This window comes from Dioscorea cayenensis, chromosome 1, assembly GCF_009730915.1.
Source record: "Dioscorea cayenensis subsp. rotundata cultivar TDr96_F1 chromosome 1, TDr96_F1_v2_PseudoChromosome.rev07_lg8_w22 25.fasta, whole genome shotgun sequence".
NCBI lineage: Eukaryota > Viridiplantae > Streptophyta > Magnoliopsida > Dioscoreales > Dioscoreaceae > Dioscorea > Dioscorea cayenensis.
In genome coordinates, this window is record NC_052471.1 from 4474845 (window position 1) to 4502021 (window position 27177).

Sequence of the window (27177 nt, forward strand, 5' to 3'; positions counted from 1 at the left end):
GAAATATAAGGTTTTAAACGGTAAACTCTCAGTTATTAAACAGAGATATAAAATGTTAAACAGAGACGAGAATACTTAAACAGAGACAACAAATGTTAAACTGTAACATCTCATTTCTTAAACGTCAACCTCCTTTGTAAAACTGCAACCATATCAAACGAAACGGAAAATGTACATTATAAATATTACACAAATCATAACAATCGAAAAAACTATTTCGATAGTGTATACATACGAAAATGCAAAAACAAAAAACAAAAACCCTAGCCGAGAAATCTCCTGCAGACTAACAAAAACCCCACTGAGAAATCCCCTGCAGACTTCAATATCTTCCAACAAAAACGAAGCACAAAACAAAACCGAAAAAAATCTTTCTTTGTAATGTAACAGCTTAACATAAAAACCATACTCAATACCTTAGATTGCAGAATCGATGAAATGCCAACTAGTTGCATGGGGACTTCTCCTTCGAGATACCGGTGGAAAGGGAAAAAGTCGATGAAATGCTAATTACAGAGGCTTCACGCGAGAGACAACTTCGAGACGACTGGAAATGGAAAAGTCAAGACGTGAGTTGAGAAAAAGCAATTAAACGGCTCCAATAAATTGCTCTCGGGGTTACCCTACGAAAAACCGCCCACTTCCTCTCAAATCGCCGAGATGGTCTGCACCCACGACTCCCCCATGCAAGGGCATTTTTCGTCCAAAAAAATTTGAAACTCACTCCGCTCACATCCGCTATGGGGTTTGGGGGTTTTGAAAAACATAGACTTTAAAAGGAGGGGGTTTTTGGGGATTGCAAAACTAACGGGGTGTTTTTGACAATTTTACAAACTTAAAGGGTTTTTTTGGCAATTTCCACTTATTTTTATATATTTTTTCTTATATATACAAGCTAAAAACCAATGAAATTATACATACTTTTCCCACGCTTGATGTGCGATGTTTTATTTAAATATATTTTTACCTTTTCAATTAAAATATTTTAAAATTTTTATTCACAAAAACATTATTCACGGCCGTACAAGCACGGAGAAATTTATCTTCAGGGCATAGTTTAATTTTGAAATAATAACAACTAAAATTGTAAAGCCAATGTACTAACACATACATTAATATTATTAAATTTTTACTACTTGAATAAAAATTTTGCATAATATTAATAACAGAAACAAATATTATCTTTTCAATAATTTATAAAAATTTGTACATGAGAAGGATTGAATTGCAAGAAGTTGGCAAAATAACATAAACAAAAATTTCAATTTCCAATATTTTTTTCTGCAAAAAAGATAACTACCATCTAAAATATTCAGTGGAAAAAAAAATCAATGAGTTTTAAAATTATCAATAAATAAAATAAAATAAAATTCCCATTGAATTTAACATAAGTTGGCACGGAAATGAAATTCTAACAACACAGCGCTTAGAATGGCATTCCACAAGCTATCTGATGAAAGTGAACACCCTGGAAATATCTTTTATTATTTTCTTCTCACATTAGAAAGGGAAACCTAAGAATTTTTAATATAATTTTGAGGAAATGAGAACAAAGAAGTACATGTTCAAGAAACCCTTGTAATGGATGAAGATATTGCAATAGATCAAGCAGAGGCAGGAACTGACAACAGGCCGTTGTGCCGGAGCAGAGCTTCAGGAGATGGTTCACGACCGCGAAATTCAATGAAAACCTGATGTTTAACATATAACGGGAAACAATTAAGAAAGACGAAAGTAAAAGAGACGAAGGTAAATAAAAGAGTATATTAATTGAATAAATTCTCTTCTGAATAAGTTCAGCAAAACTAACAATACTGTCATGTATGTCGGTATAATTGAACTTTTCAAAAAACTATTTTGATAATGGCCTAACCTCGAGCGGAGACTTGCCACCACCGAGAGCAAGAATTGTTTCGCGAAACCTGTGACCGGTCTCCTTGACAGCCTGTTTCAAGAAAGACGGAACGGCTTGTAATTATAATCCTAAAGCTCCACAAAATAAAGAAGAGATAAAATTGAAAAGAAAAGATATTGGCAAGGTGCATATATGGATGAAAGACGAATAACCCCCATTACAATTGCTTGGCAAATACCCGCAGACCACAAGCCAATACCAAACTGCACCTTTTTTACTAGTACCAAATGATCATCACCTCCTCCTATGACCTATTTTTCCAAGTCCCAAAACCAATGGACTCATGCTTTGTTCCCACTCACTATTACCAATTATTCTTGATCAAGAGGTGGCAAATTGTAAGAGTGGACGTTGAATAAATTCACGTGGGGAAGCAAAATTCATTTTCTTTTAGGCTCTCGATATATATATATATATATAGCATTCAATGACAAGAGAGATGTCTTCAAGAACCACATTTGTAATGCACTTAGAAAGAGTTGCTTGACTTGAACTAGTGTACTAATTCTTAAGGTGTTCTCACTGAAATTCAAAAGGAGTGGCTGATTTGTGACAAAACCATGCAAAATAGGTATGATACGTTTCAGGAACTCCCAGTTTTCCACAGAATTTGCTTCCTGCTTTTCAAAAGCTGGGATTAATCTAGTTTAATTGGGCCAGAAGTTACATTCATAAACAGATTATTCAATAGATTTATCTGCTTCAACTTTATTTCATTGAGATAATCAAATACACAACTCAATTTCCAACTACTTATAATGTCAAAGATTAGGATCATGAGCAAACTCAATTCATATCACAGCTTAATCTATCTTGTATTTTAGTTGAGAACTATGTCTTCAGAAGTCAAAACATGACCTCAATAAATCATTCATTTTATAAGAACAGAATAACATTAATGATTTGCTTTGCCAAGTGAGCTATAATGTTTCAGATAGGATATGGGGAAAATAAAAGGTTAGCATACCTTATCATTTTCCAAGCCAGCGTCCTCAAATGCTGAGAAGGCATCAGCTGACAACACTTCAGCCCACTGCAAAGGACAAAAACATGAAGTGTGAAGTTGATATATATCATGAGAAAAGAAGTTTCGCAGTGCAGTCATTTTCGTTATATTCAACAAAAAGTGTGTCATACTTAACATTCAACTTGTCACCACAAAAGTAACCATAGAATGCTAATAATTCACCATGCTGCACAACTGATTCACAACCTTATCAGGCATAAATTTAAACCATCTGTTTCTCCCACTCCCCCTTTTCTTTACTATCAACTTGAATGACAGCTATGGCATGCGGCATAGAGACAGTTAGTCCTCCATACCAGAAAACTCAAATATAATTTACCTACTTTATAGCAAGTGAAAAGGTGTTGTGATCATGAACTTGAGCAGAAAGACTATAACTCTACTAGGCTTCACCACACAAAATAGAGCATACTCAATCCGCGAGAAAAAGAGGTTACCAACAGAATAAAAATCTATGATCTAAAAAATCGCTATAAATGTTTGCCATAATTAAGTTATACTAGGTTTCATTCTCAACTAGCTGTTTGTTCATGAAAACCATAATTCCATAAAATTGTAGAACACTAAAAAAAAGCCTAGTTTTCACATATGATTAAACATAAGTAACTTCCTTTCTTGTGAGTTATGACTTGATCAATCTCTACAATTACTGAGCAATATATTGGTATCTATAAGATAAATAAAACTAGATAGAACTTCAGAAAAGAATGCCGCTCAAATTTTGTTAAACTGAGAGACATTGTTAATTGGCGTCACCAAAACAAGACTACTGGTTCTGAGCCTTAGTTGATGAATAAACATCTGTAAAGTTAAACCACAGCAAAAAGACCATAGTGAATACAAGAATAGCATTTAAGTTCAACTTCACCAGAAAAGGTATACACCATGAATAAATATTCAAATTAATAGAAATATTGCAGGGAAGGAAAACCATAAGTTACCTCAATCCCTCATGAATGAGACAGCCAGATTGTTAAGGTAAAAATTAAATTCAATGAACATCACGTTGCAAATCATTTGTAATCAATCATCAATAGTCAAAGTAGAAAAATATAAGACCAAGTCAAGTGAGATGATATACGTCACAGATAGCAATGCAAAGGAAAAGCACAATTAGACTGCCAAAACTGAGAGTAATAATATACCTTGTAACTATAGTAGCCAGCTGCATATCCACCTATAAGCAGAAAAGTTTGAAAGTGCAGCAACAACATGTAAGTTTAAGTAAATGGATACTTGGAAAAAAAACTACAATTGGTTGCCCATAACATAACTTAATACCCAAACCTGCAAAAATATGGCTAAAACTGCAAAGGAATCGGTCTTCAGGTAGAGGAGGAATAACTTGTGTTTGTCTTCCAACTCTTTGATCAATGTCATAAATAGATTCAGGTCCACCTGGGGTGTACTTCGTATGCAACTCCAAATCTAGGCAGCCAAATCGTAGCTGCAGATGAAAAAATAATGACACAGAATATATACATCAGTTTGGTTAATATTGATAAGCAGTGATTACCTCAGCCCCCCACTGCACACACACACACACACACACACACAAAAAAGAAAAAAAGAAACAGCTAAACATATTTTCCTTCAAACAGAAACATGGTTAAAAACCAACCCTGCTAATATTCCAATATCTATTTCAAACAAAAAAGATATTCTAGAATCTGAAAATCATAAAAGGGAAACCTATCGAAAGCAAAAGTAGTGCAGGACTCCATGTTCGTACAAGATGACACACACATATTGTATGCACATGTGACTTTGACAAAGGTTTGTAGCCAGCTCAAACATTAAAGTTAGCAAGTCTGATTATCCTGATATGGCTTAACCTGACAACTTGGAAATCCCTTTGAACATGAGACAAAAAATCAAACATCATGCTACCACACAAAACAGTAACCAAAACGCAAAAAATTAACTATAGAAATTTGATGACCCAATCTTATACTTGTTATAATACTAGATAATCAGTACAGCAGAGGCATATTTTGGGCACCAGATAATGGGGAAAACATAACCATCATATATGAGGCAATGGTGGTGACCTGACGAAGACTTAAGGAACCAGCACGGAATGTCCTTGCAGCAAGAAGTCTCAAATACACTTCTTCAGGAAGAGGTTCTTCGGTTTCATAATGCTTTGCAATGCCCATTAGAGTATCCCTGCAAGAATTCCAGTATTCATTTTAGGGATAGCTTGTCCTATAGATGGATTTATTGACAATGGCATGAAGACAGCGTAAAGATGCAGACCATTGGAGCTAAAACTGATAGGACGCAACAATATTGCCCCATATAATTAAGCATTCCACAAAGAGATTCAGTGACTTAGATAGTTTAGTTGAGGAATGAACTCCATTGCATTCCTAAGAAGCATTTAGGCTTTTATTTGCTTAGACCTACATTAAAAAAAGGGAAGGGAGAACTAGAATGACATGTTACATCACAAGGAACTAGAAACTATTAAATACCAATTTTTCAGCTGCAAATTCACATAGCCTGTGAGGGAACACTTCCATCAAAAGTCAAGAGGAGAAGAATGAATGGCTAGATGATTACTTATGGTATAAGTGGCTTGCATCTAGTTCACATTTACTGGATTATCTGAGAAGAGAATGATAATAGCTTCCATGGCAGAAAAAATCCAATGGTGAAATGCTTAAGGATGCCTGTGGATTGAAGAAGAGTTCCAGGGTTTGTTGCCGATGAAATTTTTTCCTTTTGTATTGGGATCTGTTAGCAGTTGTACGGAGTCATTGTAGGATTATGTTAGCAAATATATGGTTTTTGGAGTATAAAGATTGTAATGTAACTACTGCTACTTTTTGCCCACTTCTTCACCGAAGAAAGTTTTAGTGTCTTCTTTTCTTGGGAATGACAAAATCACCTTCTCTCCCCAAGCTTCATAAGCATCCAACTGACATCTAAATTTAATGACAAACAAGTCAAAGAGGTATGACATGTCCAAACTTGAAGTTGCCACCACAAACTTTCGACAACTAAAACATGATAATTGAGCCGCAGGCATTCAGCAATGATAGAATTTACCAAATGTAAAGGCGCATACCAGATTAACTACTAAATGAATTGATTCTAAACTCCGGAAGGCCTAGGCACATTGTTACCTATGATAACACCAGTTCTCCATGAACTGTGAAGGTAGTTCAACTGCATCCCATTCTACACCACGAATTCCAGCAACTAAACCTTCATCTTGTTTGGTGAGCATATGTTGAAGAGCATGGCCAAATTCATGGAAAACTGTCTCAACCTAACAGAATGACCAGTTGACAGAATATTCCAAAATCAAATATAGCACAGCTAGTAAAGACTGGGAGGTAGAAACTCATGTTGTCTATATATAACTGGGTACTTTGTAAGAAATCTAAATCTACTTCAGCAAACAAGCAAATATTGTTTCACATTACTCAGTCACTTATTTCTTTTTCTTTTCTTTTTTTTCTCAAAATCACCGATTAGTTCCTGATTCTCACTGTTAAATACATCTATAGCTTAGGTATAAGAAAATCATCAGTTATGTTGCATTGATCTCACACCTCCCGAAATGTCATGAGGCTGGGCTTGCCACCAAGTGGAGGCGTCTGATTGCACACCATGTGGGCAACAGGCAACCTAACTGGCACACCATTGCGAGCAAGAAGACGGCTACGGGAAAGTACCTCATCCATCCAAGCCCCATCACGTTTTTCAGAAGGCCTAGCATACGGATCAAAATAGAAGTAGGCAACTGGGTTGCCTGAAGAATCTTTTACGCAATAAAATCTTACATCATTATTCCACACCTGAAGGAAGAAGCATTTATCATCAAATAAACTTCAGGAAGCAGATGGTTTGAACAAGTGAAAGAAACCAAATGTGTCTTACAGGTGCTAGGCCATCAGCTGGTTCTACAATGACATCAAAAAGCATCTTGGCAAGACTAAAAAGGCCATCCATAACTTTTGGTAATGAGAAATATGGCCGCAACTCCTCCTGTATAGAATTAAGAACAAATAAAAAAATTGGTTTCAACCTTAGAAACATGACGCACCTTGCAATTGCAATTAATCAACATAAGAACAATAAATGACAGCTAATGTATCAAACCCTTAGTATACACTAAAATTTAAGTTTGTACAAATAAATCAATCACATAACATTGCACATAAACAGTCACAACTTACAAGCATTAGACAATCAGAATAATGCAACAATATGTGGGTATTGAAAACAAAAGGCAACATCAACCTCATTAATGTCATACTTCGACTCCCGAAGCCTTTCACTCCAAAAGGTAATGTCCCAATGTGTCAATTCATTGGCTTCTTCAGCTTTTTTCTCTTTAGCAAAAGCCTTCAAGTCTTCAATATCTACAAACACCAAAAGAAAACTCAAATATTATCAGTACTTGTAAAGATGTTAGAATATCAATTATGAAGTCAAGAGAGAGCATGCATATTAAAATGGAAACATAATGCATCAATCAGGAAAAAGCTAAAATTAAACCAAAAGGCAATCAAATCTGATGGTGTCGAAATGAAACACAAAGATGAGCAAGTTGTTATTACATGGAGCTAAGTTGTATCTGGGGCTTTCAAACAAGCCAAGCTGTTCACAAACCATTTGAGTTCGTCTTGCTCAAGCTTGTTTAAATAATAAATGAACCAAGCACTAGCCATAGGGAGCATTTAGTAATAGAGACATGACTAAACAACACAGAATGGGACAGAACACGATGAGGCTAAGCAAAACAAAATTATCGCTCCTGTAGATGTTTGGTAGGTCATGCACATGACAAAACAAAAGTTCCATATGACAAAAAATCATATATAACATTGTTTAAATTTTTAACTTTTGAAAGTATGCTATCACTTTAAATCATAAAATTATATTTAGATATATATATCTTGTTTTTTACAAAGATAAAATTATATATATCTCACTATGCAAAAACTAAATAACTTCTATTAAAACAATTTTTAACTAATATATAAAATAAATTAAAAATATTTTAAAAATATTTTTTTTTGGTAAAAAAATCAATTACAAACTATATATACCACAATAAAAATTATATTTCTTTTCGTATATCAAAAGAAAGCTAAGTTTGTAATATGCATACATTTGCAGGATTATATATGTAAATATTAATAGTAATTTTGTCTTGAGCTACACCTTTCCGAGGATTTTAAAGAAGTACATGTGCAATTCAAATTTAGTCAGGGTATATATGAAAAATCAAATATTGAATTCGTATATACTTGAAATACTCTTTATCTACAATTTAGTCAGGGTACATGTGCATTTAATAGAATACATACATTTATATATACACTTTGAAAGTGTATGGATGCAAAAATCATGGTTATAAAGGTATAAATTTCATTACATTCTTTTACATGGATTTATTTATAAAATTTATTTTAACAAAAGAGTAAGTACTAAATATGTTTACACAGGGTTAACACACACACACAAAAGAAAAAAACACAAAAAAAGGTTAAATTGGTACAATAAGCTGTCCTCATGATGGGATAAATTTATCCCACAAGTGGGGATAAAAATCAAGTTATTTTCTCCAAAGGGGCAGAATAAAATAACTACCATTGTTATGTTCCACATTGAACAAAATAGATACAAAACTAATTATTTAGTCATGTTCAACTTCATCCGCTGTACCAAATGCACCAATAGCATTAAAATCATTCTTAATTAACCAAGATCAAACAGTATCAGGCACAGTCTAGACCCTAGTTCAGTTCAATTAGACTTGATAATTTTTTTTTGGATAATATGAATATCAAATAGCTTAACAAGTTACATGCTTGCCAGTTACATCAAATGCAATGTAGTCTTCTTGAATAAGGTGGAACATTTTCAAGTAGGGAGTGCAGGAATGAATGCCCGCAAGAACACGTCAGACTAGAATTTTTGCTTAATAAGCTAAAGCTGGCTTGGATTAACCAGGGCAACGGGGTTTATAAAACCAGCTCAAGTTGGAAGTAGATGAGCTTGAGCTCTAAAGTTCAGGCTCAATTCAAGCTCAAGTTAATCCCCGACCACCCTGACAGTGTTCAGCAATACACACAAAATCACAACAATAAAAAGGGACAAAGAAGTTTACATGGATCAGCAATCTTCCTTACTCCTTGGAATATGATCAAAATCTCACTTCACTATCCCAAGAATCAAAGAAGAAGAATATAATGAGAAAACCCTAGCCCTGCAACAAGACCACTAACGGGCGAGAGGAAGAAATCTACATGATTCATGGATTTCATTACGCCACTTGCATTATCAAAGAAAATTGTACCTTTAACTGCAGCATCCCAAGAAGCATTCCGTAGCTTTTCAAGGAGCTCCACTGCTCGTTCAACTGTAGCCATTTTCATTGCCATACTCACCTTTAAAATTGCAAACATAGATTAAATACCATTGAACATAAAAAAGAGAGACATGTCTAAAACTAAGACAAGTCTAAATATAAGTGATCAAAAGAAATATAAAACATCATCCCGGAAAGGTTCCAACTGACATGAGAAGGCACTCCCTCAAATAGTTAGGCTGACTCAATCTAAAGCCAATAAAGGTTACCCTTACTTTAAAAGTTTGCATGCTTCAGCTACTTAGACCCATTGTTTTATCTTGTTTATTATTTCCAAATATTATAAGTATCTTGCATTTTTAATAGTCGCTATGACTAGAGAAATAGAAAGAAGACAATAAAATACTGAAAAGAGTTCTCCCAAACAAATCCATCAAATTTCCTCATTATTAAAATATTGTTATTGTTCGTACCTCACTTTTGCCTTATCTTAGACTTTAATTCAAAGACCAATGCAGATGATCACCAAAAGGGATAAATGATGACATAAAGACAACCCACATACCATAACTTAAAAAGCAAATTTGACTGTAGCAGACCATCTCATCAGATCTAAAGTAAGACATTATACCTCAGCATAGTTATTATAGCCAAGAAGCCTCGCCTTCTCCAATCTAAGCTTTAATATCTGCTCAATAATTGGAGTATTATCAAGGCCCCCACTAGAGGCGCGTGAAATATAAGCACGATAAACTTCTTCTCGCAATGACCGGTTGCACGCGTGTTGCATAATAGAAAGGTAACTTGGAGCATCCAGCGTAACGACCCACGGGCCATTTTCAGCAGTAGCATTTTCATGACCCTGATTACACATTCATAAAAAAGGAATAGTTGAGGTCCACAGATAAAAACAACATCATAAGAATTTGCAGCAGACATAAAAAGACCAAAGACCAGATCAAAGGTACCTTGGATACAGCTGCTTGTGCAGCCAAGGCAAGTGCTGTAGGGGGTAACCCTGCAATCTCTTTTTTATCATTGATTAACTTTTCATACTTCTTGGTGGCATCCAATACATTTTCACTGAACTTTTGGGACAATCTCTCTAGCTCCTGCAACAAGGTCGTGATGAGAGAAGCAAAATGCAACAGAACATCTGCATTTCAGGGTTCATAAATTAACAAACTTGAGATATCAACTTTCAGCAACAAAAGAATGCCAACTCTTGTGACATAAAAGAGTTCTGTCCTTTTTGTTATCTGCATTCTTCAGTATTTAAGATGGCCCGGTTGCTCACAAATTTAAACAGTGAAATCATCTGTTTGATATCCAGAAAAAAAACCTCAGAGTAGAAGGCAGACTCGAACTCATTCACCAGGTGAATAATTTAAATAAACCCTTAGACATGCTCAAAGTTGTGGTATTAAGTCTAATGACACACACATACACAAGTAAAATCATGTCATTTCATCTTCAGACCTTGCTCGTATTACTATTGTATGGGTCAAGAAGTTCTCAAGCTTTAGAAAACCAAAATTTATTGTTGCCTGATTTCCTTCTTACTTTGATTTTAATTGTAAATTAGTAATTACCATAGAAGTCCTTCAATAAGACAAAGGATTAGTATTATTGTCTGTATACTTCAAATTGAAGCTCCAAACTCTCCGATTTATCCAAACTTTATCAGAATAAATGCTTGATTGGAACTAAAGTTATTGACTAATCAAACAGGCTACATACTTAACTCATTGAATGCTACACAAAGAAAATTCTATAGCAATACTATTGAATACACCAGAGGCTAAAAAAGCTAAGGCTGATACAGTGTGGTAGAATTATGTGCGCAATTCATTATGTGCAGTGTTATTAAAAGCGAGAAAGGTGCTCGCCTAGGCGCTCAGGCGAGGCCCTAGCGCCTCAACACCCTCTCCCTCTGGGCGAGGCGCCTTCAATGAGGCGAGCGCTTTTTGCCGAGCGCCAGGCATTAAAAAGGTACGTCTGTCTTATTTTTCTTGGTATAGACCTTTTATTTAATGCTTTCAATTAGTGTTTATTGGAATTTTAAAAAGACACATTTACTAATCATGTATGAAATAAATTTAGGGGAGAAAAATTAGGTGGTTTTAAAAAGGCGTGCTTATTAATAAGTAAAGAAATAAATTTAGAGGAGAAAAATTAGGAGATTTAAATGCATAATTGCTATTTTTTTTAAAACTAATGATTAAATTAAAGAATTAACTTCAATTAGAGATAATTGAAGAGGTGGCAAAATTAGCACTTGCCATAAAAGTATGAAAAAAAAGACAACATACAACAAAAAAAAAAGAAAAAAAGATGAAGATGGAACAAGATTGGTGTTTTAATAGAAGCATGTGACTTTAATTATTGTAAAAATTATATATATATATATATAATATTAACTAGCACTTTACTTCGTTCGGGCGAGCGCCTTTCGTGGCGCCTCTCGCCTCAGGCAATAAAATGTCTTAACGCCTTAAGAGCACCTAGCGCTTTTAATTACACTGATTATGTGTACTAATTTAGGGGTAATGATATACCTGTTCAATTTCATTGAACTTCTCCCGCTTTTCATCTTCAAGAGCAACACCATTAAGAACAGCTTCCTTTATCTGAGCTGTAACACAAAGAAAAACAAATAAATCAATAAAAATTAGGATATGCACATACTAATGTCAAAAATCTTTTAGTAGATCAAGGGTTCAAAATGAGCATGTTAATAGTTACATTTCAATACATAATTAATAATCACAAAGTTACGCACGATAAGGTTGAATTTGAAATGCAGGAAAACAATAGTTAGTTTGTTTATTTAATAAAGTTTCAAAATTTCAACCAGATTCAATTATTTTAAATTGAAATGGCACTGAAAGATTATCTTACAGTTGTGGACTTTAGCATTAAAAATAGTGTCTAACACAATCTTCAAAAACTAACTTGCATCCTAGAGAAAATAAGTCCAATGAACAGTGTACCAAAAATTAAAGGAAAGGACAGGGAAAGAAGAAAAAAAATGAAGAAACAGCTTTATTGAACCACTGCGTGTTTTTACATAGTTTTAGCCATTTGGATATTAACTGAGAGCTTCTATAACCAAGTTATTGCATTTTTCTCTTTTGGTGATTAATAAATCAAGTTTGATGTAAACCTCATCAAAGCAAGAAATATCAATAACTAAACTCATGGTGATACAAGAGATAGTATGCCATACAACTTATGCAGAATGTAATACCAGACTTACAAAAATATGTGCAAGCAATGAGCAAACTTTCGAATGCTTGGAAAAGAACAAGAAGAAAAAAGCTGAACTTTTGCAATAGAGTGAAGAATAGCTAAAAAAAATAATCAAAAATTTTGTTTGCTCCACTTTGTTTTCTAGAATTATAAAATGGAATAAAAGCACATCACCATTACCTTCAACAATACGCTTCTGGGCCTCGGTCAAAGTCTGGAAGGAAGATGAATCTTGTATTGCCTTGAAAGCACTGTAAATGGCCTTGCTTTGCCCCAACCTGAGTTGGAATTTAACCTTATCGGGCTGGGGACAAAAAGAAAACGACATACTGAATATCACGCTGACGAAATAATTAAAAGGAAATTTTACCAAGAAAACCCATAGGCAAAGGGAATTGTTTTTAAAGAGCAAAAAACTTTGTGGGTAAAACCAGATGTATTTGGTAGCAGGATTTGAGATTTCAGGTAAAATTGTAAAACTCAATCCTTCATCAGGCTAGTCCAGTTTGTTTGAAGTATTTCCCCTTCATGTATCAAAAAATACAAATTCACACACACACACACACACACACACACACAGCAATTGGTATTATAACCTATATTTAATCTCTCCTTATCGCCGAACAAACACACCCTCAGAAGTACAAAACTCCCAAAATTAGGGCATAAACCGAACCTGGACTTCTTCAATGGCAGTACGAAGATCAGGCGAGTCCTTGACGGACTTGAGATGGTTAACAATCCCCCAAACAACCTGCAACCGATCCACAATCTTCTCCAGCGGCTCAACCAGCATCGGCCACGTCGGCTCAACGTTCCTCTCAAGCTCCTCCAGATCCCCCTCCTACACCAAACCCAAGATCAAAATCAAAATCCAAACCCAAATAAACCCTAGATCAAAAATCAAAACAAACAAAAGCCATACGAGTCTCCTAAGCAACTCGCGGATGCCAGGCCGGACATGCTGGGGCTCAACGGCGTGAAAAGGGGGGAAATCGAAGTCCTTCAGGAGAGGATTCGATCCAAAACCATCATCAGCGGTTGCGGCAGAGGCCATAGAAGAAGAGCAAAAGGGGACGGCGGATAAGGGTGTGGTGGTGGATTTAGGAAGTCGAGAAAGGCAGAACGAGAAGGACGACGACCAGAGAGGGCAAGGATAGGATCGTCGGAGGCGAGGTGGGGCGGCGCCGGCGCCGGAGCGGAGGAGAGGAAGGGAACGAGAGAGAGGAGAGAGGGAGGAAGAGAGAAGAAGCATGGCGAGAGTTGTTATAAGGATTGAGGCCCGGAAATGGAGGCCCATTTCTTTGGATCTTTTTTATTTGGTTTTTTTTGGTTTTTTTTGGTTTTTGGATTTGGACTTAGGCTTATTTATCCATATGGAAGTGTGGCAAAAGATGATGAGTTGGTTTTATGAAAGAGACGTGAACTAGGCCCAAGGGCATTTTTGGTAATACGATGTATTTTATGGAGTATTAAAAAAATTAATATGGAGAAAGTGTTTTTTTTTTTTTTTAATAAAAAAATTTGATAAAAAAATTAATGTATATTTTTTTTTCAAAACAGTAAAAATAACTTTAGTTGGATGGGAATTTTCGTTAAATAAGTGATTAAAATATTGAGCGTCCGTTAAAAATGCTAATGGTCATTAGAGGATTGAGCATCCATTAAAAATCCTCATAGGTGAACGTTCAAACAATGAGCTCCACCTATTTTTTTTTTTTAATTCGAATAATTAACATAAGGCCCGCATATGTTTTTGAAAATATATACATTGAGTGAATACAAACATTATTTTTTTATTTTTTAATTATTCATTTTATCTCTGTAAATACACATGTATTTTCAAGTAAAACCTATATACTTTTAATTCTATTCTCCAAAAAACTTTATTTCTGAACTTTCATTTTGAAAGGACATTTGGGTTTGTATAATTGGTCACATGTCTAATGCTCATGACTTTTGAGAACAAAAGCTTTGTTTCTGAGCTTTCATTATTGATGTGCCATAAAAGTAATGTACAAAGACTTTTTGGTTGTAAAAATGAGACCTCATGAAAAATAGGCCCCATGTTTAACAAATTTGTGTTATGAAAGTGATATACAAAGACTTTTTAGCTATGAAAATAACAATTCATGAAAAATAAGTTCCATGTTTAAAAAAAAATTATAAAGAGAGCAAACATTAATCAATCCCTCTCACCGTCCTCTTGGTTATCTATCCAGTTCCAAATCCAAACCCAAACCCCCTCTCTTCCTCTCCCACGAATCCTCGTCTTTTTCCGACTATTTCTCTTCCCTCACTCTCCTCTCTTTCTCAAGTTGACTATCGCCATTCTCTCCATCATCTTCTTTCAATGTGTCTACTTGGTGATGCAACTTCTCCAAAGTATAACCAAAAGAAAGTAAACATTTATTTCTTTGAAAAGTTGGGAAGGGAAAATGTAATGAAATCCCAAACTTCTTGCGAAAACATCATTTACCTCACTGCCATCAAGTCAGCCTAATGCAAAGTGTGAGGACATGGCAACAATATATGACAACGCCGAGGCTGTCTTACTCTACGGTGAACTTTAAAAGATTGCACTAAAGACATTGATAAGAATAATATATTGAAAATCAGAGAAGAAAAATATGATTTTTATTCAGTTTCCTCTCATTTGAACCTATTATCTAATATAACACTTAATACAAGTTTGATAATATATATTCTACTAGTGAATATATTGCTTTCTTCCTTTTTAAAAAAAAAAAAAGTCATGAGAAAAAACTTGGGATTTTTTAAGAAAAATTAAAATATATATTCTTCTGTGGGGGAAAAAATTATTCCATTCAAAAAAATTTTATGTTAACCAAATGGATCTAAAACTATATAAATTAAATATGTATACTCAATTCTTCTTAATTTTTTTGTATATAATTAGAATCACTATTGCAGCACGGATGATTAGTAGTATATATATATTTTTTATATATTATATTGGTTAATGTGTGTGTGTTTTTATGTTGAGATAAGGGCATCTCTTTCTTTCATGCACATGGGGTTATCAAGTTTGAAAACAAACCAAGGGAAGTTTTTAAAAAAACAAGGGTGAAAAAATTAGGAATGGGAAGGCAAGGAGTAAGAGACACACAAGGTTGCCATGTGAATGGTGCAGGGATCTTAACATATAGGCCAAGAAAAAACATAACATCTATACATTGTAGTAAAAAAAATATTGCCTATGGCCTAACTAATCAAATATAAATAGTGTTTTCTTGCCTATCGACAAAAACCTCTCTAGGGTTGGTCATAGAGACAACGACCCCTCTTTTTTATTTGCAAACATTTTTATTAGATTTATAAAAAAGCAAAGATAAAAATATAGTAAAAAGTGTTAGGAACGTAAAGACAAGAAATATGGCATACACAAGTGTCACATGTGAAATCCTGATGGAGGCTTTTCATTCTCTTCCTTTTTTTTCTCAAAAAAAATTATGAGGAAAAACATGGGAATTTTTAAAAGAAAAATTATAACATATATTCTTATGTGAAAAATATTATTTATTCCATTCAAATATTTTATAAAAATTATATATATACACTCAATTCCTCTTAGTTTATTTGTATGTAATTAAAATCATTATTACAACATGGATGGTTAGTAGTAGTAGTATATATTTATATATATATATATATATTATATTGGTTAATGTATGTGTTTTTTTGACATTGAGACAAAGGCATCTATTTCTTCCTTGCACATGAGACTATCAAGTTCGAAAACAAATCAAGAAAAATAATTAAAAAAAAACCGAAAATGTTAGGAATGGAAAGAGAAGGAACATGAGACACAAGGATGGCATGTGAAATGTACAGTGATCCTAACATATAGGCCACAGATAAACACAACAACTATACATTGTAGTAAAAAAAACATAGTCTATGGCCTAACTAATCAAAGACAAATAATGTTTTTTTGCCTATTTACCAGGACCTCTCTAAGGGTTGTCATGGAGACAAGTAGTGGCGGAACCAGAAGCAAAATAAAAGGGGTGCTCATATAAAAAATTATAATTTTTTTTGAAGTTTTTTCAATTCAAAAATTATAATTAGATTAGTTGAACAACATGTTTATTGTAGTTTGGGCGATTCAATTGCTACAAAAAAAAAATACATTTATAATTTTTTTTATACAAGCCAAAATAAAAAAATTATGGGGCCAAACAATAATTTTTATAAACATTTTCTAAATATATATATTTATATAAATATTTTTTAAAATATATATATATATATAATTATATGTTATATCCTAACTAATAAAAATCACTGGTTTAACAGATAAATATTTGTAATTATTTTCTACTTTTTATTCTATATAAACTAATTTATAATAAATGAAGTCTAAACAATAATTTTTTTAAAAAAATTCTTTTATTTTTTATAAATCAATTTATAAAATATCTAAATAATAAATATTAAATTTGTTCCAAACATTATTTTTTTAAACTATCAGTATTAAATTGTAAAAAATTAATATTTTTAGAAAAATGAAAATAAAGATCAATGAATTATTAATATATGTATAGAGAGAGAGAGAGAGAGTGTGTGTGTGTGTGAGTGAGAAGAGAGGGTGAGAGAGAAAGAGAGAGAGAGAGAGTGTGTGTGTGTGTGAGAGTGAGAAGAGAGGGTGAGAGAGAAAGAGAGAGAGAGAGAGAGAGTGTGTGAGTGAGTGAGAAGAGAGGGGTGCTTCCAATTTCCAATTCCCTATTCCCTCCCTGAGTTCCTTATAAATATCAAAATGGTCCCTCTATTTTTTGTATTCTGTCTTTTAGTCATTCTAATATAAAATCTGCAATTTTGGTCTTTGTATTTACACATTTTCGTTCATTAATTATAAAATCCATCATTTAGGTCATTGTATTTACACATTTTTATCTTTTTTTATCCATTTAATTCATCAACTGCAAGGACTAAAAGGGCAGACCTGTCAATTAGAGGGACCAAAAAGACAAAAATGTGAAAATACGATGATCAAAAAGGCCGATTTTATATTATAGGGACTAAAAGAGCGAAAAACATAAAATAGAGATACCATTTTGATATTTTGACATATATATATATATATATATATATATATATATATATATATATATATATATATATATATATATATATATATATATAAATGATATTGGTTGATTGGGGCCAAGGGGGTGCTCAAGCACCACCTTGACCCCCCCTCCCCCCTGGAGACAAGGCCCCCTCTTTCTTATTTGCAAGACATTTTATTAAATCTAAAAAACAAATGTAGCTAAAAATAAAGAGATTACAAAGTGTTAGTAATGGAAAGACAAAGAATGAAGGAACATGAGATACACAAGTGTAGCATGTGAAATCATGATGGAGGCTTTTCTTTCTCTTTCTTTAAAAAAACAATGATTTGTGAGGTAAAACATGGGATTTTTTTTAAGAAAAAATAGAAAATATATTCTTCTGTACAAAAATATTATTTATTCCATTCAAATTTTGTTTTATGTGAACCGAACGGATATAAAACTATAAAAATTAAATATATGTACTCAATCACTCTTTCTTTATTTGTATATAATTAGAATAATTATTGCAGCATGGATGATTAGGACATTTTAAATATATTATATTAATTACTGAGTGGGTTTGTTTGACCTTAAGGACATTTTTTCCTTCCCTACACATAGGCCTATGAAGTTTGAAATAAAAAATTGGGAAAAAAAAGTTAGGAATGGGAAGATAAGGAACTAGAGACACACGGGGATGCCATGTGAATGGTGTAGGGATCCTAACATATAGGCCAAGTAAAAACAGAACAATTACACATTGTAGGCAAAGAAACGTTGCCCATGTCCTAGTTAATCAAAGACAAATAATGTTTTTTTGCCAATTAACAAGGATCTCTAGGGGTTTGTGATGAAAACAATGGCTTCTCTTTCTTATTTGCAAGATATTTTATTAGGAATGGAAATACAAGGAACATGAGATATACAAATGTAGCATGTGAAATCTTGATGGAGGCTTTTCTTTCTCTTCATATATTTATTTTTTAAGTGTGATGAAAATCATGGGATTCTTTTAAGGAAGATTAGGAAATATATTTTGTTGTATAGAAAAAAAATTATTCCTTTCAAATATTTTTTTCATGTGGACCGTACGATTCTAAAACTATAAAAATTAAATATATCTACTCAATCTCTCTTTTTGCAGTATGGTTGATTGATGGTAAATATATTTATATATTATATTGTAATAATGATTAGAATATTATGATAAAATGATTGGTCCAAACATGAAACAATAATTCTAATAAAAATTGTGTATATGCATCTTTGCTTATGTGATGCCTACAAATCAAAGATCATTTAAAAAAAATAAAAGAATTAAATTTGATAATTAAATATTAATAAAAAAATATATGATGTAAAGGACCAACAAGAAAAAAATAAATAAATAAAACGACCACAACTTATCAATTATATATCATATCAATAATACTCATATGCATCTATGCATATGAGAATTGAGAAAGGTTTACATTGTGGTGTTACTTGATATGCATATTTGCTTATGTGATGCCTGCAAATCAAAGATCATTTAAATAAATAAAAAAAATAAATCTAAAAATTAAATATTAATAGAAAATATATGATATAAAGGACCAGCAATGTCAATTTAAAAAAATAAATAAATAAAAAGGCCACAACTTATGAATTATATATCATATCAATAATACTCGTATTCCACCATCTAGGTATCTACAAAGTTTTTTCCTAAATGGCGGCATAAAATATTATAAGAAATACTTTCAATTTGGTATAATACCCGAATTGGTCCCTCTACTTTTCTCTTTCTTCCCTTTTGGTCATCTACTCAGAAATACTCCTAAGTAGTCCCTCTACTATTAAAAACGATTCTATTTAGTTCCTTCTACTCTAAAATAGGCCAATTATTGGCTGTATTTTTCAAGAGTTGAGGGACTAGATGGAAAAAGATTAAGGGTAGAGGGACTAAATTGGATCATTCTCAAGAGTAGAGGGATTAGTGAGGCGCATTTCTGAGTAGAGGGACCAAAAGGGAAAAGAGAAAAAAGTAGAGGGATCAATTCGACCATTGTTTTCAGACCAGGACCGGACCGGGCGGTCAGACCGGGTTGACCTGGACCCGGCCTTAAAACCGATCTGGTTCAATATAAAAAACCGGATTTTGATAAAACCAGGATTGAACCGGCAACCCGGTCGATCGAACCGGTGACCCGGTGACCCGACCGGGTCATCAACCCGGGTTTGCACAATTTTTTTTTTAAATTCTTATTTTATTTTATAATATACTAATGTCTGGGGGTTATAATGTAAAATTATAAAACTAAGGAAGGGAGAGATCAAGGGAATATTTTTATTTTTATTTTTTTAATGGATTTCTTAGTTGTGTATTTTCTTGTGAATATTTTTATGTTTCTCAATTAATTTTGTATTAGTTTATTCTTATGTTATTTGGTGCATTTCACATTTTTAATATATAAAATACTTGCTTAAATTTTTAAAAATCATGTTTTTATTTTTTTTATTTTTTATTCTTCAATATTTGCTTTTTTAATTATATATAACTAAAAATTATATTATTTTTAATAAAAATTATTGACCTCGGTTGAACCTAATTGAACCCCTTGAATCCTACCCTTTTCTCTGGGTCGATGCTCGGTCCGGGTCTGAAAACCTTTGGTATTATTCCTTTTAATTTTTTTAAACACATTAAAAAGAATTTTTAATTCACTTAATTTATTAACAAGGGTATTTCAGTAATTCCCTAACTCCCGCCAAATATCCCATCACGCGCTCACTATAAAAGCGTGCCCATCTCCATTCGCCACCAAACTCGAGGTTCTTCGAGAGATCAATGGCCTCCTCCAAAACCCTAATCGAGATCTTCAGTCCCGCGAAGCGCCTCAAAACCCAAGCCTCCTCCTCCGAAACCCTAACCCCCAAATCTCCCACCGTTTCCCTTTGCAATCCCTCCCCCGTAGCCGGCGAACTCCCGCCGGACTCCCTCACCGCCGATCAGAAGAAGCGGATCGAAATCAACAAGTACCTTGCCCGATCGAAGCGAAATCTCAGACTATGCACCGAAAGAATCGAGAAATCGAAAGGTATTTGATGTCTCGCTGCATTTTAGGGTTTCTTTGCTTTTCTTGTGAGGCTTCTCTTACGATCATAAGGTTGCAGCGGAAGGGATGGGGTATTTGAGGCTGGAGGATCTCTTGGTGGAGGATTCGTGGCTGGGTGCTCTCCCCGGGGAACTCCAGAAGCCTTACGCTAAGAATCTCTGCAAATTCTTGGAGCGGGAGGTGGGAGGGAGCATCCCGATCTACCCGCCGCCATTTCTTATATTCAATGCTCTTCATTCAACTCCATTTGATCGCGTGAAGGTTGTGATCCTCGGACAGGTACTTATTTGCACCAAAGGAGCCATTTTTGTAGTGGATTCTCGATCATTGAGTTTATGAAAATAATTCTTCTTCTTTGATTTTGTTTTTTTGTTTTTTTGTTTTTGCAGGATCCGTATCATGGGCCAGGGCAAGCGATGGGGCTTTCTTTCTCTGTGGCCGAGGGTATCAAGTTGCCTCCAAGCCTGCTGAACATATTCAAGGAGCTTCACAAAGATGTTGGATGCTCAATCCCTTCTCATGGTAATCTGGAGAGATGGGCTGTGCAGGTAACTGGTATTATAGTTGTTTCTGTTCATTGTTTGTTGTGCATTTTGTTGGGTTATTTATCTCTAGACCATCCATGGGGTTTAAATAATTTAATTTTTACTCATGTTTGGATGGTTATGACTGCTATATTTGGTGTGCTTCAATCTGAGTTTGTGAAGTGAAATTAGACCTTATTTCATGCAGGACCACTAGAGCATTGAATTATTTTGGGTGTGAAGGGTGTTATTTTATGTCGCTGTAAAATATATTTACCGCTTGATTTGCTTGGTCATCACTAAGCTTGCACTTGATTTTGTGCAGGGTGTTCTGCTGCTCAACACTGTCCTCACAGGTATCGTCTTTCATTCTTTCTTTGACAATTGCAATGATATTATGAAAGATGTGATTGTTGCTTTCTGTGGAATGGTTCAATTTGTGTGTGTTGTTAAACGCCTGTTATTAGCGAGTCCTTTACTACAACATGTCAGCAATTTTTAGTTAAAGTACTAAAAAGGATTGTGGGCTCTGGAGATTACCAGAACTTACAATTTAAGGACTAACACAGGAGGATACAGGATAAATGAACACTTACTGTCCGGTTGGTCCTGTTAGGACACATCCACACAGGCTATATATACTATCAGTTACATTAGGATCGAGGAACTGTTGCAAAATATTTTTGGTTGTTTTAACATTTGTTCTGTTATGTGTAACGTGATTCTGCATTCTGCTTTTTTTCCCAACCTGGTGTTGTGAGATTTGAGGAGATTGCCTAGGTACTTATTATGAACCATGGATGTTCTGCTAAATGAAGCCCATTGAGATATAAATAAATTAAAATGAATTATGCCATATCAATTTTACTTTCCTGCAGTATTCCTTTTGCTGTACTTTGCCATAAAAGTTAGTTTCTCATGTAGCAATGATTCGTTTACTCACAATATAGAGCTCTTGTACTGGTTGGCTTTTTATGTAGAGTTCATCATTCTTGTTGATCATGAACTTTTTCCCTAATGCTTAATGAAAATATCTATTTCTTTTCTTTACAATGTTAGTGAGGAATCATCAGGCTAATTCTCATGCAAAGAAAGGGTGGGAGCCATTTACTGATGCTGTGATTCGAACCATTTCACAGAAGAGAAAAGGAATTGTTTTTCTTTTATGGGGGAATTCAGCCCAAGAGAAGTCAAGGTAATATTTGACATGCCATTTAACTGCCCTAGGATCATTGGGATAATTGGCATGTGACTCAGAGCTACTTGACAATGATATGTTAAGTCTGATTATGAAACAGTAATAAAGACGAAAACTTACTCGAAAACATGGGAGTAATTTTACATCTCAATGAAGAATAGCAGCAATTGCATTATTTGAAAAGTTCTATTGATTGATGTCAGTAATGCATCCTAGTATAGTTTGAAATTTCACTTGTGTGAATTTGCTTTATGCAGAATGATTGATGAGACAAAACACCATATCTTAAAGGCTGCTCATCCATCAGGCCTTTCTGCCAACAGAGGTTTTTTTGGATGCAGGTCAGTTTCATTATTATTATTATCGACATGTTTATCTTAAAAGCTGTATATAGGGTGTGCATTTGTTTGGTTAAAGCAATGACAATAGCTCAAGATGAGTTTTACTTGCTATTGGATATTTAAAGTATCCATTGAAGGCTTTGGCTTCACGCAAAGTTGAGATTGATTATAAGTTCGGAATGTTCGGAGTCTGTCATCACCTATTTTGGAAACCATTAGTATGAAGTATGGAAATTGTAGCATTCCTTCAACATAGTTGAATAATCTTTTGTCAAATATCAATAGCGAGATAACATTTTGGAAATATAACCATGGGAGTGGGTGTTTTGTTGCTGCATGTGTTTGGTAGGTATATCATGCTTGTTCCTGCAGTGTTTATTTCATGGTTCACTTGTTGCAGTCTACATGAACGCTTTAATATCTGTATGATATGTCATGCATATTATTTACTTGCCTTTTTGCAGGCATTTTTCTCAGACGAACAAGATCTTAGAGTCGATGGGCCATTCTCCTATTGATTGGCAGCTCTGAAGTTTTATCTCTCATCTTTTCTGGCTGCACCATTGCTCTCAAATCTCCCCAAGTGTATGACCATCTCCTATGGTCAGTTTTTGGTTATAACTACTCCAAACAGGTTGGGTACACTCTTAAGATATAATGTAAATATTAATTTCTCTACTTTAATGTATCAGGACACCTTAATTTATTCTGATCTTGGCCATACTCAGCTGTGTGGTTTTGTGAAACTCTTTGCTATCAAATATTTTGCATTTTGTAGACATGCTTTTGTTTGGCAACAATTGCGTGTTGTAAGCAAATATGTTCATGATTTAGTGAAGTTGTATTAAATGTTTGTGTGATTTAAATTTAGTTGGGTTTTGTTTTCAAACTACAGATATATGTATATATATATCTTTGGAATAGCCTCTGATTAGCGGTTGAATTATTATCTTATTTTGTAGCTTTTACACCTTGGTTATGGGTTAATGTCTATATACATTCTGACAACCTATTTAAGATTTTATTTTTTGGTCTGTTTAGGCAGCTTGGATTTGTTTTTGGTTAAAATTCCAATTGAAGTTGATTCACTTGAGATTATGAATTTATTATGTTATTGCTTTAATTTAATTCATTCAATTAAATTTTTTTTAATTTTATGAATTGTGTGGCCTGTGGAGAAGAGAAGTTGACAAGAGAAAGAATAATACAAGCCAAAAGAGAATAATCTTTCAATTAAACAAGCGCAAGAACTTGTGTTACTGTTTCAATGAAATTGAGTTTATCTGTAAATTGTTATAAATTTATAATTAATGAAAACAATAGAACCATCACAGTTTAGAGGTGAGCACGGGCCGGTTAACCGGGCCCGACGGGTTCAGTTCACCGGCCCACCAACCCGGACCCGGCCTGGCTGGATGTAGAATCTGCCGGGCCCGGAACCGGCCCGGCTTCCACGTTGACCCAGCAGGCCGGCCGGTTGGCACCTCAAACAAAAAAAAATTTAAAAAATTCAAAAAAATTAGCGAAAATCATAAAATTTCTGAAAATTCAGGAAAGAATTTAGAAAATTTTCTAAAAAAAAAATAAATCAATTAAGACCCCAAAAATTAAGACTATAAGTTTCCAAATAATAAGAGATGTTCCACGCTTTATACTAAATTTTACTAAAATTTTAAATTACACTAAATTTGAAAATAAATGGCTTGCACTTAATCTGTTTACTTGTCGAATCAAGTTGCCTACGTACCCACCTGGATGTGAGAGGAATCAAAGCCCATGTAGTTCTTTTACATTGGTAACCGGTCACCTATTATTCAAAGATATTCTTTTTTTACTAATATATTTTTTTATAAATTGATAAACATAATTTAAAAACAATTTTTTTAAATTGTAGCTCAAGTACTTTTACTAATTATTTTTTTTAAAAAAATATTTATGAAAATTTATTGTTTGATACTTTGATATTTTACAGATTGATTTATATATTTTTTTAATTTATTATATGGTCTCTTAACTTTTTATAAATTAAATATATATGTAAAATATTTTGATCCATATCCTACATCTATCTCTATATAAGTTTTGCCAATAAATGTTAAAAACAAATTGTAGCTCAAGTGGTTGGGTTTTTGCTATTCAAGTTTAAGGTCATGGGTTCAAATGGCAAAAAAAAAATAAAAAATAAAATAAATAATAATAACATTAAAAAACCCCTAAACTTTAGTATTTGGAGCCCGGTTTGAAACCGGGTTTGACCCAGTCCGGTGGGTCAATCCGTCGGGTCACAAGTTGGGAAATGCCCAACACGTCACCAGTTCGTCTACAGCATGGGCCAGGCCGTGCCCACATCTATCACAGTCAAATATCTATTTTTGTCGTCTTCTTGGTTACCATTCATGATTCGCATGGGCAGTGAAAGGGTTTTTATTCCTTTTTAATATTTATTGTCAAAAATTTTAAAAATCATAAAAATTATCATTTGATCTTGCTAATGCAATGCTCTCGTATTTAAGGTTTTTTTTTCCTAAATAAAAAAAGCATTGTTTCAAATTAGCACAAGAAAGGGAATTAATTTTTTTTATGAATTTGAAAAAATTTCAATTTTTCATAATCAGACAAACTTAAAATAAAATTTATTAAAAATAAGATTTTATTCTTTTATTTTGACTCATTCAAATTAGTAAAAAAATAATTCTTTGTATAAGGTATTTATTAGCTTGCTCCACTGACAAATGTTGGCCGCATTAAGTTTAAAAAAATAGAGATAAAAAAAAAAATTAATTATCAATTCAGCCAAAAGGTCAACATCTAATGGATAAAAAAAAAATTATTGTTTTGAATTTTTAATATTTCTAAATAGCCTTTTCAATTTTGGCAAATCCCGGACAACTCTTCCGTTATTATTTAAGTTCTTTTTTACCGCCTACCATTCACTTTAAATGGGTCAATGTTATGAAATTTCATTTTTGCCATTGAAAATAGTGGGAAAAAAACGCCCAATCACATCATGTCCGATCTTTATACATATAATTTTACATTTTTTTTGTCTTTATGTTTGGTTTTTGTCAAACAAAATTTAGAAGGCTCATCACATTTTCTTCTTCTTCTTCTCATTTGGTTTGTTCGATTTAAATTCTTCCAGTTTCCTGATAAGGTGAGAATTTCTTTGATTCGAGTGCTAATGTTCACGGCGCTGACTTTTTTGAAATCGGTGTTAGCTGAGATATATGAGTGATGGGGTCTCAATGTTTCCCTTGTCAGGGTGAAGTTTATCACACCCGATGGATATAAAACGGTTTGTCCAATAGAAAACGAGGTTGACTTCCAGCGGATGTGTCACTTGTACTTCATCTTCAAATGAGCTGTAGTCGATCTTGTTGTCAAGACAGACGATGTGCTATTGTCGAATCCTACTGAAAACGAGTTCTTTCGTTGTAAAGTTCTTCTCTTTTATGTTTATCTAGTTGTATAAGTTAATTATTGTTTAACTGTGCAAGTATTTGTTTAAATATATTACGTTTAAATTTAAACATTTTCTTCTCCGTTTAAGTTCTTCTGTCTCTATTTAAATATTTGTGTTAACGTTTAAATTTTTTATTTATCATTTAAACACTTCATGTATCTGCTTAAAATATTTATCTTTTTCGTTTAAACTGAAGTGTTGGCAGGTGGCAGATGACAAGTTTATGGTATCCCGTGCACAAGAATTAATGACGCCATTAAATTTTCTAAAAGTTAACATAAATATCAGAAGACCCCCTCCTCGTTATCAGTCAAGCTCGATCCCCTGTGCATTTTCCTTTTTTTTCTCGGATCTGAAGTGTCAACCAGCTTGTGGACTTCACACCATAAATGAGAAGGAAGACCCCTTCCCCTGGACACCCCCTCCTCCTCCTCCTTCTCCTCTGGTTCTTCTCGGATGAGTTTCTTCTTCATGTGTCCAGAATATTCGCTTCAGTCAGACCACATTTTTGAGATCAACTCTATCTTAAAGTATGTCTCATGATCATCCTCTTCTTGAGAATCAATCAGCCGCAATCACGCAACAAGTTAAACTATCTTTTCTTGCCCAAGTTGGAATGCCCGCGTAATTGCCTGAATGCAGATGATTCTGCCGAGAAGGATGACGGGCAAGCAATTAAGCGGGCATTTCAACTTGAGCAAGAAAAGAAAGTTTTCACTTATTGCTTGATTGCGGAGGATTCTCCAGAGGAGGATGACCATGAGGCATCCTTTAAGACGGAGTTGATATTTATCAGTTGAGAATTGTTCTTATCCTTTAAAAGCTTTTCTTTACTGTGCAAACATCATAGTCTGCATTTAACTGTCTCACTCATTTAAATACTAATATTATTGTTTAAATATATTTTTGTCTATTTAAATATCAGTGCCTTTGTTTAACCTTGTTTAATT

At 33.7% G+C, this 27177-nt stretch overlaps 2 protein-coding genes across 2 annotated transcripts; one reads left to right on the plus strand and one right to left on the minus strand.

Annotated features, from left to right (window-relative positions):
- Nucleotides 1–1355: 1355 nt before the first annotated feature.
- On the minus strand, nt 1356–13851 carry LOC120259482 (probable cytosolic oligopeptidase A). The gene is made up of 17 exons (XM_039267097.1): nt 13451–13851; nt 13202–13369; nt 12706–12829; nt 11832–11908; nt 10242–10385; nt 9905–10135; nt 9262–9352; nt 7197–7318; nt 6834–6941; nt 6506–6751; nt 6074–6219; nt 4994–5111; nt 4230–4389; nt 4088–4119; nt 2883–2948; nt 1874–1945; nt 1356–1691 (listed from the first exon to the last, which is right to left on the minus strand). Exons 1-17 carry the CDS (start codon nt 13823–13825, stop codon nt 1605–1607), a joined length of 2367 nt encoding a protein of 788 aa, XP_039123031.1. The 5' UTR covers nt 13826–13851; the 3' UTR covers nt 1356–1604.
- Nucleotides 13852–20412: 6561 nt separating this feature from the next.
- Nucleotides 20413–23634, plus strand: LOC120265670 (uracil-DNA glycosylase, mitochondrial). The gene is made up of 7 exons (XM_039273625.1): nt 20413–20683; nt 20760–20980; nt 21091–21249; nt 21551–21581; nt 22285–22420; nt 22681–22764; nt 23229–23634. Exons 1-7 carry the CDS (start codon nt 20434–20436, stop codon nt 23293–23295), a joined length of 948 nt encoding a protein of 315 aa, XP_039129559.1. The 5' UTR covers nt 20413–20433; the 3' UTR covers nt 23296–23634.
- Nucleotides 23635–27177: the final 3543 nt, after the last annotated feature.

What these genes read in the sequence shown, in the direction of transcription:
- LOC120259482 (XM_039267097.1), bottom strand. Translation starts at nt 13,825, where the DNA reads ATGGGCCTCCATTTCCGGGCCTCAATCCTTATAACAACTCTCGCCATG. An exon ending in CTGCCATTGAAGAAGTCCAG is followed by an intron (nt 12,830 to 13,201) that starts GTTCGGTTTATG and finishes TTTTGTCCCCAG; the next exon opens with CCCGATAAGGTTAAATTCCA. An exon ending in GTTCCTTAAGTCTTCGTCAG is followed by an intron (nt 4,390 to 4,993) that starts GTCACCACCATT and finishes TTTCATCTGCAG; the next exon opens with CTACGATTTGGCTGCCTAGA.
- LOC120265670 (XM_039273625.1), top strand. Translation starts at nt 20,434, where the DNA reads ATGGCCTCCTCCAAAACCCTAATCGAGATCTTCAGTCCCGCGAAGCGC. An exon ending in AGGTTGTGATCCTCGGACAG is followed by an intron (nt 20,981 to 21,090) that starts GTACTTATTTGC and finishes TTGTTTTTGCAG; the next exon opens with GATCCGTATCATGGGCCAGG. An exon ending in TCAGCCCAAGAGAAGTCAAG is followed by an intron (nt 22,421 to 22,680) that starts GTAATATTTGAC and finishes TGCTTTATGCAG; the next exon opens with AATGATTGATGAGACAAAAC.